The sequence below is a fragment of the Aquila chrysaetos genome, chromosome 2, assembly GCF_900496995.4.
Source record: "Aquila chrysaetos chrysaetos chromosome 2, bAquChr1.4, whole genome shotgun sequence".
In the NCBI taxonomy this organism is placed as follows: domain Eukaryota; kingdom Metazoa; phylum Chordata; class Aves; order Accipitriformes; family Accipitridae; genus Aquila; species Aquila chrysaetos.
This window is the reverse complement of record NC_044005.1, coordinates 41,115,032-41,131,795: the sequence shown is the minus strand read 5'-3', so window position 1 is coordinate 41,131,795 and position 16,764 is coordinate 41,115,032. Positions and strand designations below refer to the sequence as shown.

Genomic DNA, 16,764 nt, shown 5'->3' with positions numbered 1-16,764 from the left:
GGGACGGGCGCTACCGGGCAGCGTGAGGAGGGAGCGGGGCGGCGCGGTCTCCTTTCCCCGGTGGGTCGCGCCGCCTGGGAAACGAGGGGCAGCGACGGCGGTGCGGAGGGGACGAGGAGCGAGCCCGGCTTTCCCTCTGCCGGCGCCGTGCGCTAGAGCTGGAGCCCGAGAGCTGCGGGGAAGTCTCCCGCTGCCCGCCCTCGCCCCCCTCGGTCGCCCCCGGCGCGGCGGCGGCCCCGCCGACGGGCGCTGCCCCTTTAAGACCTGCTCGCCGCCAGTTCCACGGAGAGGGAGTGACCTCTGGGCTTTGACAGCTCCCCTAATAACTAGCAGAGCCCCGGCTCCGCCCTCGGCGCCGGATTGGTCGGCGGGCCGGTATGCCGCGCTCTGATTGGCTGGCCGCTTCCCCTGAGCGAACCTTTAGAACTCCGAGACACAATATTCTGTTACATTGTAGCAAAATGGCGACTGTCATTCACAACCCCCTGAAAGCGTAAGTAGGAATCAAAAATGTACATATTCCGCGTGGTTTAAATATGAAAAAAGGCGCCTTTCCGGCGCCGGCTGCCAGCCTGAGCCGGGTGCCGGCAGCCTCCCGGCGGGTCCCTCCTCCCGCCCTCCTTTCTGCCCCAGCGACTCGCTCGGTTTTTTTTGTGCAACGCATCCCCGCGGCTCGCGCCGAAATTAACGAGGAAAAATTGTTCGGCTCGCGCGCCGGTTAATTGGCGCCCGGGCGCGGAGGGGGGGCGGCGGGGCGGGGAGGCGGCGGCGGGCTGCCCGCGGCTCCCGGAGCGCAGCGCGGGGACGGCAACGGCGGCGTCCCGCGGGGCCCCGGCGGGGGTGCGCGCACTTGACAGCGTCCTGCCCCCGCTGTCCGGGCGGGCTCGCCCCGCCGCCGCGCCGGGGTTCGGCGGAGGGAGGACCGGCCCAGGGCAGCGGCGGCCGAGGGGGGGGGCTCGGAACGCGGCGCCTCCGCGCTCCGGCCGCAGCTTGGAGTTGGCTCCGCCAACCTTTGCGGAGTTGGGATGCCTTGGCGAGGGGGAGCGAAGCGGCCCCCCTCGGTTCTCGGCTGAGTGGCGGGGAGGGGGGTGGTGGCACGGGCGGTCGGAAAGCGGGGCAGCGGGGGCACTGCCGGCGCACCTCGGCGTTTGTGCGGGAGAGAGGGAGCGAAAAGGAGAGGGAGGGAAGCCGACTCGGATGAAATGAATGACTCGGGACTGCCGGTCGTTGATTTGGGGCAGGAAGTCCGGAGATCTGTTTTGCATATGACAGGCTTTCGCTTTTCAAAGTGGCAAAGAGAGTTGATTGTGTTTCCATCTTGAGAGCGGGCACAAGCAGCCAAAGGCTGCTCGGGCGGGATCTGACCCGCTGCTGGCGGGGGCCAGGCAGAGAGGGAGCGAGCGAGTGCGCGGGAGGGGGCAGGTGCTTCTGCTGCGGAGATAGATATTCCGGGGTTCCCGATCGGGAAGGAAGGCCGGTTGAAGAGGGGGACCGCGGGAGCCGGTTGTCGTCCTCTGGATCGAGTCCTTTATTTTCCTTGTGGTCTGCAGCGCACGCCGTTAATCCCTGAAGGCATTAGGGAGAGTGGGATTTGGCACCGTATGTGGGGAGAGGAGCTGTCTTAACCTTTTTTAAACGACTTCTCTGCTAACGGGGGCAGCGCTCTCGCTATTAAAGCAGGGAAGCAGAGTACCTGGCGGTGACGCTTCGTTTGCACTTTCTGGCTGCGCTGAGTGGGTGTTTTTATACCTCTGAGTTTTCAGAGACGAAATTAGGGCTGCGAGGTTTTTCTTTTTTTTTTTTTTTTTTTCCTCCTCGACTCAAGTCTCTCCGGCTGGAATTGGAAAAACACTTGAAGGTTTTTCCAGGGATTCCTGCCGCTGTCTCTCTACGATCCGGAGGGAAAGGAAAGCCTCGAGCTGGGAAGGGGTGCTGACATGTTTATCAGCTCTCCTGCTCCGTCCTGGCAGAAAACCTTTGCTTTCATTTACCCGTCCTGTCGGCAGCACCTTCTAAAAATCCGCGGGGAGAGGGGAGCGCGGTTGTCAGGGGCTTAATCGACGAAGTCCGAGTATCCTCCCGGGGGGGTGGTGTGGGGCTGAACACGCTCTGAAATCCGCGCGGAAGAGACGGCGTGCCCCCCCCCGCCTCGTTTGACGGCAGGTTCAATACTTGTGCGGGCGAGAGCAACTTCTCGCCGTGCCCCTCCCGGCCGCCCGCCGGGCGTTGCTCGGGCGCAGGCAGCGCACCCCGGGGACCGAGAAGCGCACCGAGGGGGGGCCGCACCGCACGGCTCCTCACCTGGGCTGGGAAAAGCCACCTCCGCTTGTGCCGTTCGCGAGTATTGGCGGTAGCCGGGAAGCCCGGGCTCGGTGGCTCCCGGGTGAGAGGCGGGGAGCTGCCGGGGAGCGGGTGGCCGCCGTGGGAGCACGCCGGGCCGCCGGCCCCCGCCCCGCCGGAGGTCGGGACCTCGCCTCGCACTTCGTGAGACCGTGGGGCTGCCGACAGTCGCGGCGGATCTCCGGAGAGGGCGGATGCTGCCGAAGGGGCCGCTTGTGCCGAAATGAATCGGGGGCCCGATTCCGCTGCTGCTAAAGTAGGGGAGGGCAGGATTAGGCCGTTTATAATTAGCTCCCTTCTCCTCACCTCGCCCCTGGGGGGTGTGAGAGGAGGAAACAATAGACATCAAGTGCCGGGTTCGCTTTTCTCTGTGTGCCTTTTAAAGTACTAATGCTATGTGGAGGGAACAGAATTGGCACTGGCTGTCTGACACCATCTGCATTTTTTATTAACAACTTGTTTAATAAAACATTTTATAATTTTCACTTATTCTTTAAAGTTGCTGATCGGGAAACAATACACATGTAAATAAATTATGCATGGGATAGATTAGGACAAAAGCAGTAGGACACATAATAGGGGAAGGGATGCAGTGCACAGTATTTTATCCTCATGTGTCCTTCCTGACAATGAAAGGGAGCTGAATGACATTTGCATTTCCTCTGTCTGCGTTTTGATTGTATCTCAAAACCCACAAACGCCCCCTACAGAAACTGGCCACACAAAGGTTTTGCTCTGAGATGGGGGACAATGTAGAGACTGAGAAATCCTAGCTCAGGTATCAAGCGGCTCTGTGTGTGCTTGTGCATTTAAGTGTGTCCAATATTCAGTTTATCTCCAGCACTTGGACACATATGTGGCCTTGTTCATGCTAGACTGGTCTCTCGGGATAATGTATTCCAGTGTACCTGAGCATCTGTGGGAATACATTACATAGAATAGCTCGGTGCGTGGAGTCCCTTATTAATGATTGGCACCTCCTTACACTCAGCTTGCCTCTTTCTCCGTCTAGCGTTCTCTTCTCACTTTCTGGTTCTCTTTTGGTGCTTTCATGCCTTTGCTATTCTCCCCTTCACTTCCTCTGGTGATCCAATCAACCTGACATGACTGCCTATTATTTCTGCCATTTAGTACCTTGTTGTTTACCAACATGGTGCTACAGGCGAAAATATCAGAGATCTAAGTTTAACAGATCTGCAAGGGAAAGGCGGCAGGTGTCTGGATAAACACATTTTTTCTCATCTGTAGAAAAGGCAGTATTCAGATAGCTTTGATGGGACGATGGTGGATTTGAAGTGCTGGCTTGTTGGGTTGTTTTTTTCCACTAGTCTGTGTACCTATCTCCATACTTTTTCTTTCTGTCTTCTTCTCCTTTGGATATCTTAATATGGAGACATTTGAGCGGTGCAGTAGAAGAAACAAATGCAGTTAAAAAGTATTCTGAATTACTTCAAATGTCAGTCAGAAATCTCAACGGACTTTGTAAACATTAATTAATTAAACATCTCAACACCCCTGTGAAGAAAGGATTATTGCCTTTGTTTTATGGATGGCTAAACTAGGACAAAGTGGTTCAGAAACTTTCTAATTCAAAGATCAAGTCTAGAATGCAGCCGTTCAACTTCCAGTCTTAGCATCTAGTCCCATTTCCTCCATCTCTGCCTTATTAGCTATGTGCATATGGTATCATAATGCATTTAATATAATTAAGACCTTGTAATTTACAAAGTCTTATCTAGAAGCAGAGCTGTTTCCCCCTCACCCCTTCTCTGTCTTTACTCCCAGAGCTGACTTTTATTTCAGGTTGTCGATTAAACATCCTCACTGGAACACATGTTAGGCTATTGCCTTTTCTGCATGTGAGATTCCCTCATGCCTTATAGCTCTCTGCCTGGATGCTCACCAGAGGAGCTGTTGCCTTCCAGTAGTTTGGCCTTGGAGTAGCAATGCTGGTGCTCTCCCTTTCTTTTGCTCAAGACAGCCTCTGGGACAAAAGAGGCTAACTCAGGCTCAATTGCTAGGCTAGGTTGCCTGCAGACCGACTGCATTGTCGGATAACTTTGATGTGCTTGGGGACGCTTATTCCCAGCCAGGTGTTTGGGGACCAGATCATCACAGATTTGTGTGCACAGTGCTAGAGCTGACCTTATAAACCCTACCAGGCCTGTTCTGTCTCTGCGTTCCCGCTGCAAACACACAGCAGTGGTCAGTTTTCCAATTGCTGTACCTTCTCAGATGAAATTGCCTTGACAGCCAGCTCTGACCCCTGGGCTGCCAAATGGCCATCCTTGTGATGATGAATTCTGTGGCATGAGACACCTGTGAAGAAATGGTCTGTGCTTGCATCTCTGTTTCATGTAGACAACAGACCAGTGTGGGTCTTGGGGTCTTGTGTGGCAAGAGTATTTCATTAGTGATAACTCTGGCTTCAGTTCAAGCTGGGGACTCTTAACTGGTCCTGTATCCCATTACATGTCCCTGAAACAGCCCTACATCCTGATTAAGTGCTGATGAAGACTGATTTTTGTTGTTGTTGTTGTTGGGGGGGGGGAGGATGTTGCATAAGCATCTGGTTGCTGATTTTTAATATTAAAGTGAAAGTATGATGTGCAGTGCTGCTTTGAGCAGGTGGAAGCAATAAAATAGACGGACAGTTAGGTTGCCAGTTCAGTGTTTACAAGTGATGTGGAGGTGATTTTAATGTGGCTTTGCAGAAGGGAATTTTCTTCTGCTTGACAGAACAGGGTTGTTGGGCACATTAAATCATGTACCAAAATCTCTACAGCATTTCCAGTGTGGCTCTGATGTCACTTAAAAACATAAATGAGCCCTAGTGTGACACATTTCAAACCAAAACTGTTGTCCACGTGAAAACCATATTTCCTCTATCTCAGCACCAGCTTTCAGAGAAAATGAGGGATGAATGTTGCTGTATTTACACAAGGAAACATAAGCATAAAACCAAAGTCATTGGGGGGCCAGAGAAGCCAGGTTAAGAAGATCTGAGGATACACTGGTTTGAATATGAGAGAGTCTGATAAATGGTATGTTACTTGTTACAGTGTTAGGTCTGGTTCCATGAGTTGCTTTTGCATGAGTAGTTGTTGCAGTGCTTTTGCCATTTTGTTTTGTTGGCGTTCCAGCCTTTCACAGTCTGTCCAGTTGTGTGGATGGATGGACATTGTATCACAAAATTGTCGCTGAAGAAAAAGTTTTAAAAACATTATTTGTGGTGTGTGAAAGCAATATTGAACTATCTGGGTTGTGCTACAGAGGCCCAAAGGTAAGATTTTTTTTGGAGGGTGTAATAGTTTCAAGGTAAGCACATGTCCAGTGGGCTGGTTGCATAATGCCTGTTAGATAGGATTCACAGTGTCCAAGTGGGAATAGTTTACCTGGACCATGCAGAAGTCTGGTACACAAAGCAAAATGGGGATCTGTCTTCAGTCTGAGTCATGGTGAAGGTAATGTGGCTCATCCTTTGTGTAGCCTAATGAAAATTGATTTCTTCTTCTGCTTTCCTAAAACTGAAAGTGTGGTATCTGGAGGTTGCTCTCAAGAGCAGACTTTGTCCATCTTGTATATCTGTCTTCTGCAATTTATGATAGTTGGCTGTACCTCTGTGATCCCGGAATGAGGCATTCCAATGCCCCCATTGGCTGCGAATAAACCATCTTTTAGGATTATCGTTTGCCGAGTCTGGTGTTTTCTCACTCTGTTTTGTCTTTCATGTAAGAGCTGAATTTCTTTGCTTGGTAGATCAATTTTACAATCTTGGTATTTATTCTGGGCTCATCACTGTGTTGTCTGTATGCGATGTTGCCTTGAGCAAGAGCCATCCCTGTGTTGTTTATCCCTGAGGACTTGTAGGAGTGGAATGAATCTGTTTCGGGAGTTGATGTTTTTCTCCCTTGGACAGACCGACCTCTGATCTGAGGATTCCCTGTGTGGGGTGACATACTCCCACATGCAGAGAAGCAGCACCAAGGCAGCATTGCTTAAGGCCTGTTCCGAGGGCTTCATTAGGACTGTACTGCTCTTCTGGCTTTGCCTGGCAGTTTTGCCCAGGATGCAGGGACTGAGGTGTCTTAATCGCTTCCTTAGTGCAGGTCTCAGTTTTAGCATCGGTCTGTTTCTTTTAAGGAAAGTTATCTCATAAACACAATCTAAAAGAAAGCATACTTTAAAAATCCTTTTCTTTTTTAGCAAAATTTTTCAGATGGAAGGACTTCTTTCTTGTCTTTAAAAACTTCCCTACAATTTGTGGAACAACCCCAAATATACTGGACTAGTGTGTGAGAAGCAGAAAGTGGTTTTCCTTTCTTCTTCTTTCTTATTTCAAAAGAAAGAACATAACTGCCCAGTGTATTTTCACTGTCTAAACTGAGTGACATGTAACACCAATATCATAAGTGAGTGCTTGAATACTGAATGTTTAAAATTCTTATTTATCTTCAATAGCCTAAATGATTACAAGTATGATACTTTTTTTTTTAATTGTTATATATGGTTAATTTCCCAGCAGAGCCTATTTTAACCAGAGATTCCCAGCAGATGTCTCAGAGACATCTCAGAGAATAACGCAGTGTCTCAACGGCTGCTGGCAAATATCCTTCTCACACCCCCATCCCCTCCAGTATAGGAATAGCAGGAGTATGTCAGCATGTGTGTCAGTTTTCAGGTTACCTGCCTGAGCCAGGTGCAGTCAGAGAGTTGGAATTCCAGCTGTGTGGAAGGTTTTACTGGCACCCCAGCACTGTCTGAGGGGCGGCTTCACAGGGAATCAGTGGAGCAGCGAGAGCAGGGCAGAGACGGGTAGAGATGAGTGTGCGCTAGGTGGCTGTGATCAGCAGTGTGTGCTTGCCAAATCCTGAGTCATTAATTTTGCGTTCTGCTGAGCTGTAGCTGGGAGAGAGTCCCCTGCTCAGGTGTTGATGGGGACACTGACTACATCAATGTTATTCTTTTGGTGAGAAAGGCAGGAAGTGATATTTAATATTGCAGTCCCTCGTGGCAGAACTGATCCAACCTAATTGAGGATCATCTCTCCATTCATGCAACACCATGAGTTGTATCAGTCTTTGACATCTGATAATGCTGTCCTTGCTTTCTGATAATTTTTATAAATTAATATAAAATGCCAACTGTAACATGAGTATGACATCTTAGTATGCAAAAGAAAGGAACCCTACATAACTTAGAGTTTCTCCCCCTTGTTTCTTCTCAGATTCCCCCTTGTGATACAAGATAAAAGGCCTTGGTTAAGACGTTGTGCTAAATTCTCTACAAACACGTGGCTTAATGCTTCCTGGCTTTTAGGTCTCAAAAACCTAAATAGATTGGATGGTGCAAAGAAAATCAGGTGTGGCGCAGTGAAATAAGGCCATGCCCCGAGTTGGTTAATTCCAGTCTGCCCTACCGCATCAGCTGGCAGGGCTGATTTGATCTGATCAGATGCGGGCATGCTACTTCTGCCAAAACGCAAAGTACAGTGCTTATGCTGCTTTTATGCTTGGAGTTGGCTTCGTGCTAGCCACAGGAAGACAGATTACGCCTGTTGGAACGAAATTTCCTCTTCAAAATGTTTTGGGTGTTTTTCATGTTTTGGAAAAGTGAGTGAACACCAGTTCAGTGCTTTGTGTCACGTGGCTGTGAAATTTTTGGTCTGGTTCTAGGAACTTTGCAGTTTCTAGTGTTCCCGTGGATCCACAGCCTAATGTGATTAGTCACAGAGTTGGGAGAAAAATTGAAATGGCTGGAGTTACAGCCCAGATAATTCACTATCCAGTGAACAGTACTATAGGGAAACTTATAATGGAGACACAAAGTTAGTATTATTTCTTCAAGGGAAAAGTAATGTCCATATTTCCATTTCCTTCAAGAACAGTTCTGAAGAAAGTCATCCATGGATTTGTGACTGTTCAAGTATTTTGGTCTCAGTATTGTTTTCTGAGAGACTGTGTTTAGTCAATGATGGGGACAAATATATTTTATGTTTATGATTACTTTAAAGCCTATGCAATCTGAATAAGGAATAATGGCAACAGTGGCTCAGAAAGCTGTTTTACTGCTAAACTCCTTTGGTCTTGACCACGAATAAAAACTGCATCATGTTTGAGGCTGCTGTCCTCCTGAGCATTCAGATAAATCACTCACCAGTGTCCAATATCGGAAATTATAACATGAACCCACTTGTATCTACAAGCTTACCCTGATTGCTTTTGCCTATTTTTTAAAAAACTACTAAAGGGTGTTTTGAAGACTGTAGTTTTTTGTGTTTTCTATGGATTATTTATCCTTGAAGTTTTCTGTTCATTATCATATACCTGTTGATGTGAAATATGGAATAAATCAGGAACACTATTTTAATTCAGAGATTAGTACCTTTTATAGTTGGGGTAGTGCAGGTTAAGAGACATGCGAGATGTGATGGGTGGGTGTTGGTGATGGGAAGACTCCGCAGTGAGCTCTTTCTCCACAGGTGTGGAGAAACCCTCTGAATTGCAGCATTGAGATACTTCTTCTACTGCTTCATCATATCTGCCTGGCCCTTTAATTTTTAGGAGGTACTTGTCCAAAAAGGATGTGCCCCTCTGTTAATTTTGGTGATGTTAGTCCTCAGTGATCAAGTGGCATGTGGATGAAAGCAATGTGAATACCTTCCCAGGCAGAATGGGTCCCCGAAGACTTCTTCGCTTCTCTCTCTTCTGTGCCGATACAAATGAATGGGAACTTGGTCAGGTTAGCTGGTGTTATGTTGATGGCAAACAGGCATTCCTGAGATCTAAATCTAACCAAAAAATGTTGATGGGGGAAATATGTGGAAAACCCTTCTCAATTTCCTGTCACCAGATCTGCTTTGTTTTTGTCAATAGTCTCAGCTAAATATTTTATCTTCTCCTAGCTTTCCTCTTCCCTGCCTCCCAACCTCTTTCCCCCATTGACCTCTACAAGTGCAGTCCTAGCTGTTGATTTATCAGGGCAGGCTAGCTCAGCACTGTGTGGAGACTGCTTTTAATTAACTCTCTTCGTTTTTTCCAACCTTCAGGGAGCAGCAACCCTTTAATGATTTTAATATTTTATCTAGATTTATATCCACCTTATGTGTTGTTTGTTGCTCTGCTTCCTCACATGTTCTTCCTGAGTCATTTCCCAAAGTGAAATGTTTGTTTCAGGCCCCTCATACAGGATGAGGAGGAGAGTTTTTAATGGCTTCTGGACTGGGAGGATGGACTCTCTATGATCTGCCTTGGTGTTTTGGAGGAGGATGGGGAGTATGAGGTGATGCATTTTGGTGCTGTCTTGGAGAAAGATTCGCTTCAGTGTCCTGCTTCCGTGCACAGGGAGAGGCAGCTTTGTTTCGTGATTGCAGTATGGCAGATCAGAGCCTACTGAATTAGATCTGACCCCTGACTTGTTATATGGCATAGATAAGTCATGAGCTTATTTCAAGAGTCAGGTATGACTCTCATGCTAGTCAGGCTGAGTAGAGGAGGCACTAATTAATTACCTGTTGCTAAAATGTAGTTAACTTCCTGTGCATGAATGCAGGTCTAAAGGAGAGTCCTTCTTTACCTGCAAAAGACTACCTTTGCCTACTGTGAGTAGCTCTACCAAGTGAGATTTCTTCAGACTGAGCAGAAGTCAGCTATACAAAATTTCTCCCACCTAGAATTTTCTCTTTACATATCCTACAATGAGGATTTCAGGAGGTTCCAGCATGAAAGAATTAGGAAAAATATGTTCTTTGTATTGTAAAGTATGTGGCACTTTTATGCCAGAGCAGGAAAATGCTTTATAATCATGCTTAAAGTAAGCATCACAGTCCCTTTCATGGGATTATTTTCTCCGTTCTTCTGATGGGAGGAATGACATGCACTGACTGACTTGGTGATGGTCACACTAGTCACACCATCAACTGTTGACAGACTTGGAGGTTTAGAAGCCACATTGCTTTGCTTTTGGTGTTGAGTGTTAGACAGTATATGAGTGATGTGTTGAAAGTAAAAGGGAATCCTTCCTTGGTAGCAATTCCATGTCCGAGCTGAAATTAGGGGCACGGAGGAAGAGTGGGAAAGTGAGTTAAGGCTGTCTGCCTGGTTCTGATGGAAGAAGTTCACCCATAAATGTCTCTAAACCATCCTTAATGGCAGTGGTTCATGACTAGAGCTGATAGGGGCACTGCTGGGGTGCAAAGATTTTACCACATAAATGAACCAAGTGGCAAGTAGTTTTGCATTTCAAAATATACGTGCTGCACACCAGACAGTCTGTTCAGTACAATTCATGCATTGAATTCAAAGTCATTGGTGTGAGAACAGTTTGACTCAATTTATTTTACAAGGCTATGTGTAAGTATATGTATTTAAAGCCCCTTTGTTAAAATGGCTGAAGAAATGAAGAAGTTCCCAGATCTAGTCCTCCCTTACTGAGGAAAGTGACTCTGAGACACTAGCTGAAAGGAACACAGTTGTGGGTGCTACTTATCAAAATATTGGCAGCGCATCACTGCATAAGATCATCTATGTCATCTGGTCTGTGGTTTGTGTTTGTGTCTTTCCTATCTTCCTCTGCAGTCCACTTTATTTTAAAAAAATGATTGTTTGAGTGTATTTTTTTCCATGTCATTGCTGTGATTCCACAGTAACTAACTCCTGGCATTCTCATCTGACCAGACTGCAAATCTATCTGGTTCAGGTATTCATTCTGCTGAGTAGATCTGGAAGTAAATTCCCTCCTCCCCTATTATTAACTTTCTAGTTTTGTTTCCACAACTAACTTATCCACAAAGTCCTAGGGTTAGGAGAGGCTGTCTCTCCCGACACGTCTTCCGAATTCCTCACTGCTAAACACATGCCATGCAAAGTTGAAACCTGGCTGGCCCTCAAAGGACAGTCCATTTCCCAGGCTGCTGTTTCCAGCTACCTTGTCCTCCATGCACCCCTCGGAGGGGAAGAGGAGGAACAGATGAGGGGTGAGCACTCTGCCTTTGGGAAAGGCTCTGACCTGAAAATGGATTGCAATTCCAGCCGAATGGTTCCTTCCCTTGGTAACAGAATTGCACGCCTGGGCTCTGAGCTCTTTGCATTAATTCCATCTCTGCTAAACTTTCCCAGTCAATTAACCATGTCCATCTCCTGCTCTAGCAGCCACATGTGCCTTTTCTGCCGCCGCAGGGTTTTGGAACAGTAACTCCCTGCAGCCTTTGCTGCAGCAGTTTTCCTCCAGCAGCTTCCCTCAAGCATGGTTATCAATCAGGACCTGTCAAGTTTTTACCTCCGACACATCTATTTTCAGGACTGTAGGACTTTGACCTTTTGCTTTTGTCTTTATAAGTACTATTTTTTTCAATAGGGGACAGCTCAAATGCTGAGTGTTAGGTCTTTACAGTGGTACAAAAACTGCATGAAAATTTCAGTCTTAGTGTGAGGAGATTCTGCTAAACCTGGATATTTCTTTTGGTTTCTGTCATTTTGCCTCCCTTGGGTTTTAATTTTGCTTGTCAAAAAGGCCTCATTAAGTTGGCCAGTAGTTCCTGTGTGGTGGTGTTCAGGCAGCACCTGCAGTGCAGAAGTCTCCTCTGAGCAGCTGGCTAACAGGACTGGATGAAAGAGTAGTGAGTTCTTGGAGGCTGAAGTGTCTGGGAGATGCTCACCCATGGGGTTTGATGTAGACTACCTTTGAAGGGAATTCTGCACATGCCTCTGGAAGAACACTTTGGATGCTGGCACTAGTGGTCTCTTGGCAAAGCACTTAAGGGCTGTGACAGTGTCTTGAATATGATTTTCTTGCATGTTGTACTGCCATCAAAGGTCAGGTTTGGCTAGAGTACCTAATTAAAGCAAGAGACTATGCTTAATATCTTGTCTTGAGCATGTGGGTGAGCCTGGTCCTGTTTCTAGTGGGTAGGTACCTATATCATAAAGGCTGCCATCCCAGTTGACACTAATTGGTTCCTGTGTGGGTACTTCCAGATGAGAAGACAAAGACCAAATTGGCCACAGAGGCTCAATTAATAGAAGTGTAGGTTTAAAAGAGGGTTCCCAGGTCTTATGTCCAGTCCCCTGGTACCATGTCAGATAATCCCTTTCATAAACTGAAAAGTCCTTGTCTTAAATCCCCACTTGGACTGTTTGTTCCCATTACTCCCTCTTGGGAGGGTTCCAGAACCCACTGCTCTGATGGCTGGAAATAGCATTTTAATCCCTAGCCTAACCCTACTCGTGACCAGTTTATACCCATTTGTTCTGGTGCCAGCATGGAGTTGTTAGTTTAAATATTATTGCTCCCTCCATGTCTTCCTCTCCACTATCACGCATTTGTACAACACTATGATAAGCCCTCTCAGTCTTTGTTTTGATATACTAAACTGTCTGTGCTATCTTTTCCTTTCCATTGATCGCTGGAGTATTTATTGTGTTTGCCTTCTCTACTCCAGCTTGGATTACTCACATTCAACTTCCTTGAGTGTGAGTAGACAGAATTATACTCTGTTCCAGGTGAGGTTTTGCCCTCTACAATAACTTTATTTTTTACCCCTTCTGGGAACACCTTGCTTTTGCATTTGTTTGTTGTTGTATTGTGCTGGTGGTTCATAGTCATCCTGTGGTAGGCTGATACTGTTATGTTTCTTCTCCTGTCCTTTCAGCTGTTGTTGTTGAGATGATGATCTCTGGGGTATTAAGTAAAATTTATACTGAATTCACTCCATCTAATTCTTCTTGCCTGATATTCTTAATTTCCTTGATGTCCCTTCAACTTGTGTAAGTGGCTAACTTTTATCAGCATACGTACTTTTTGTGCCAAGGTCATTAATGGAAATACTGAACAAGATCAGACCCCAGACCAATCCTTTCTAGAACTCCAGAAGTAACTTCCCGTCAGCCGATTACTGTCTCTGTTAGGACTTTACCTGTGTCCAACTCTCTTTCAGTGGTTTTTCAGTCATATCACCGTTCTTGTACTAATCCTCATCTTCCCTGTTTTCAGTAATTTCTCATATGGTACTGTATGAAACATTTTCTGAAAGTTCAAATAACTAAGAAGAAGATGTCTAGAATATCAATATCTTATGAAGACAAGATGTGAAGTTACTCTGGCACAAGGTACGGATCTTGTACCCTAGTCGTTTCTTTGCTCAAGAGTGTCCTTGATCATTTTGCACTTAAAAAACTGCATGTGAGTAAACTCTGGCTCAGTTAGCCTTACTGCAATAATTTGCAAGGTTTGTGTTCTAAAACAATTAACAAAGAGTATTTTATTTTGCCTGCTATACTTCAGTAATGTAGTAGTAACCATGATGTGCAGTATCTGTTTAAAGAACTTGCTAGTAGATGTATGGTTTCATGTCACAGTTCTTGGGCAGAGATTATTCAGAATTTATGCCTTGACTGCACAAATGTCTTTATGGCTTCCACCTCAGTCATCCCACTGAGGCACAGCATTCCTTTAGTTCTTGGCCTGTACCAACATTATATTTAATCTATGTACCATTCTAACTGCAAAACAGCTGAACTTTCTTTGATTGCTTTTATTTTGGTGTCTGAAGAATATTACAATTTTTTAATAGCTTTTGCAAGTTCTAAGTCTTGACTTTGGCAATTCTCCCTATACTTTCTGACCTTTAAGATCCGATTTTTTCTTGTTACTACTGTTTTCTGTTCCTGAAGGGTGTCTGTTTAATTCTGATGTCCTTTTCCAAGGTAATTATTCAGCCAATAACTTCTCCAGTCTTTCCATACAAGTTTCAAACAATTCTTGCATTTTTCTCTTAAAGAAATTCCCCAAGTTCTGCTGTATTCCACTCTTCCCAAGCTTAAGGAGTGGGTTTGAAGCACTCAGGAACAGGTTTGAAGGATTTTGTGATGGTGATGGGAATTGTACAATTTTGTACCTATTCTTGGACTGCAGAAGACGTAGGCTATGTTGATCTAGGGCAAGCAGGGGCAATTCTGCTTAGTATTAAGTTGTTTTACTTAATTAGATCATGCCTAAATGTGGCTCTTAAAAGTTCATCAATGTAAAACAATGTTGCATCTTTCACCAGAGTTGCAACCATTAAGTAAAAATCCAAATGAGCAACAAAACGTTGATTTTTTTTCTTAAATGACCTTGTTCCATTTTTGTCTGACGTTATTGGTCTTATTCAGAGAAAACTGTGTGTATGCATAATATATGTATATTTGTGTGGGTGTATAATATATAGGAAAGAAAGAATGTATTTACAGATGGTGTTTAGGAAAACATGTTATTGTTCGTTAATCAATGTCTTGGCATTTTAAACATTTCCATATACTTCTTACTGTTTTATAGCAGTATATGATTCAACTCTTTCCTACTGGTCCGTTTCAAAAACTCATATAAATAGGAAAAAATTATACATACATATATATATTTTTTCTTACTAGTGGGCTCTGGGAACTTTTAAAACATTACAGCACTCTTTGGATCAATGCATATCCCAGCAATCCCTTGCATAAGTGACCTAAAATCGTGTGATCAAACATCTTCTCCCCTCCCCATCCCTAGAGAGATATTTGTAATTAGATAAAATGAGGACAGAATATGCATAAGTATCTGTTATGCTGGGATTCCTGCCCAGAAAGGAAACTAATGGCCTGAGTTGGCCATAATCTTTTGCACCCTGTGTACTATTGACAAGGCTACGGCTTGAGATGTTGAGAGTTCAGGAGCAGATTTTTGCTGCTGTCTTATGGTAACCTTTCTAAATTGACTGACTGTTTTACAAAACAAGTGGAATTACACAGCCTATATTTTACTCGTCATTCATTGTTGGGGACATTTTGCTTGTAAGAGAAGGCCTGATTCTCCAGTCTCATGCCTAATGCAGTGGAAGTGAATGTAAATTACTGCTTCTGTGGTCTAGAAGTGTTTCACATTCACTTTACCCAGATGTAAATGACCACATGAAGCGCAAGACAGTGGAGAACTGGGAATGGAGCTGTTGTTGGTTATTTTTTTCCATTTCATCTAGCAATTACTGCTTGTCTCTGGTTCTTCAGAGGAAGGGATGGTGAGGTTCTGTGGGCAAATTCAGCTCTCTCTAATCAAACTAAGTAGCCCCTTTGAAGTCTGCGTGACAGGTTGTCTAGTGCTGTGATACTACGCAATGCAAGATGATCAGATAGGTGGCACTTCAGAAATCTGGAGGCTGCTTTATGTACTGCTGTTTCTTCTTTCTCCCAGTGCATATGGTAGGTGTCTGCTCACCCCTCACAAAATTCTAGTTTTTTAGTCTTCTGCTAGAGTTGTGGATTTTGTCTTGTGACTTGGCAACAGTGAAGCACAAACCCTGGGCACTTAGGAATCTGTCAGTCTCCCTCAGATATCCCAGTTGTTGGTAAATCCCCTGATGAAAAGCTTTTCTTGGAGCAGGCAGGCAGTCTGCGTGCAAGTCTTCCTCTCTTGCTTTGCTTCGATGTCCTTGGGGTAAATGTCAGTGAAAGTAAGTGAAGTGTTTTGATAAAAGGAGGGGCAAGGTTACGTAAGAAGCATGCCCTCCTGCACATTCCCAAGGAAGGTTATCTATCCAGCATTTCCATTGCTCTGCCCGGTGTAGCTAAATCAGGAAGTAAGAGAGCCAAAGCCATGCTGAAATGTGATTCTTTTTTTGAACTTGTGTCCAGTTTGGCATCTTTTTGAGCTGAGGAAGTTTGGCTTGCTCTCCTTCTCCACTCACAGTAATTTGCAGAGTGGGAGATTTGGGGTGAATCTCTGTTTTCCATGCTTACAAGGCAGCAGGAGCTTCTATGGCTGGGTTGGAATGTGTTGTTTCAACACACTGAATGTGAAAAAAAAACTTTAGCTTCATACAGACTGTGGTTTTTGTTTGTACTCAGTCAGTGTGATTTCACTGAAGTCCAAAAAGTTATGCCAGTGTGAGAGGCAAACCAAGCCTGTGTTATTTTAAGACAACTGTACTACCAGAGAAAATTCCTTTTATTCCCCCCCTTAAATATTCAGAATCTCCCTTCACCTCAGATATGCAGTAGCACTCGATGCTTATAATTTGGCAGCAAATGTTGACATCAGCAGCCATCTATGAGATCCGTAGCAGCAGTCTACAGCTGAATGTGCAGGACAGGCAGCAGATGACTTCTTAGTAACAGGGATGGGTCAGAACAAAATCCCGGATCTCGGCACTTCTTGTGAGCTTTGAAGATTGAACCTGGATCTGAAATTAAATGTCTTTAATGGACAGGATCCAAACACCCACATGCTTTGGCAGAGATCAGATCCAAATTTTGTCTACCTAAAGAATCAAGGTTCTGTTTTCATGTAAATTCTTCTACTAGTGAGAAGCAAGGGAAGGGATAAGACAGAAAATATGACACATTGGCAAAATTGTTTTTCAATACTATGTTTTTCAAAGTTTTTTCCATGAGGCGTCAGCAGCTCTTAAAA

At 45.3% G+C, this 16,764-nt stretch overlaps 1 protein-coding gene across 9 annotated transcripts in view; it reads left to right on the top strand.

The window, feature by feature from the left end:
• Positions 1-441: 441 nt before the first annotated feature.
• The window catches only part of DPF3 (double PHD fingers 3), a 198,047-nt gene continuing 181,724 nt past the window's right edge, over positions 442-16,764 (top strand). For all 9 annotated transcript variants that reach the window (XM_041122017.1, XM_029996849.1, XM_041122009.1 and 6 more), the window contains exon 1: positions 442-493. In XM_041122017.1, coding sequence (XP_040977951.1) covers positions 462-493 — 32 coding nt within the window. In that variant the 5' untranslated portion in view covers positions 442-461. The remainder of the gene's footprint in view (positions 494-16,764) is intronic.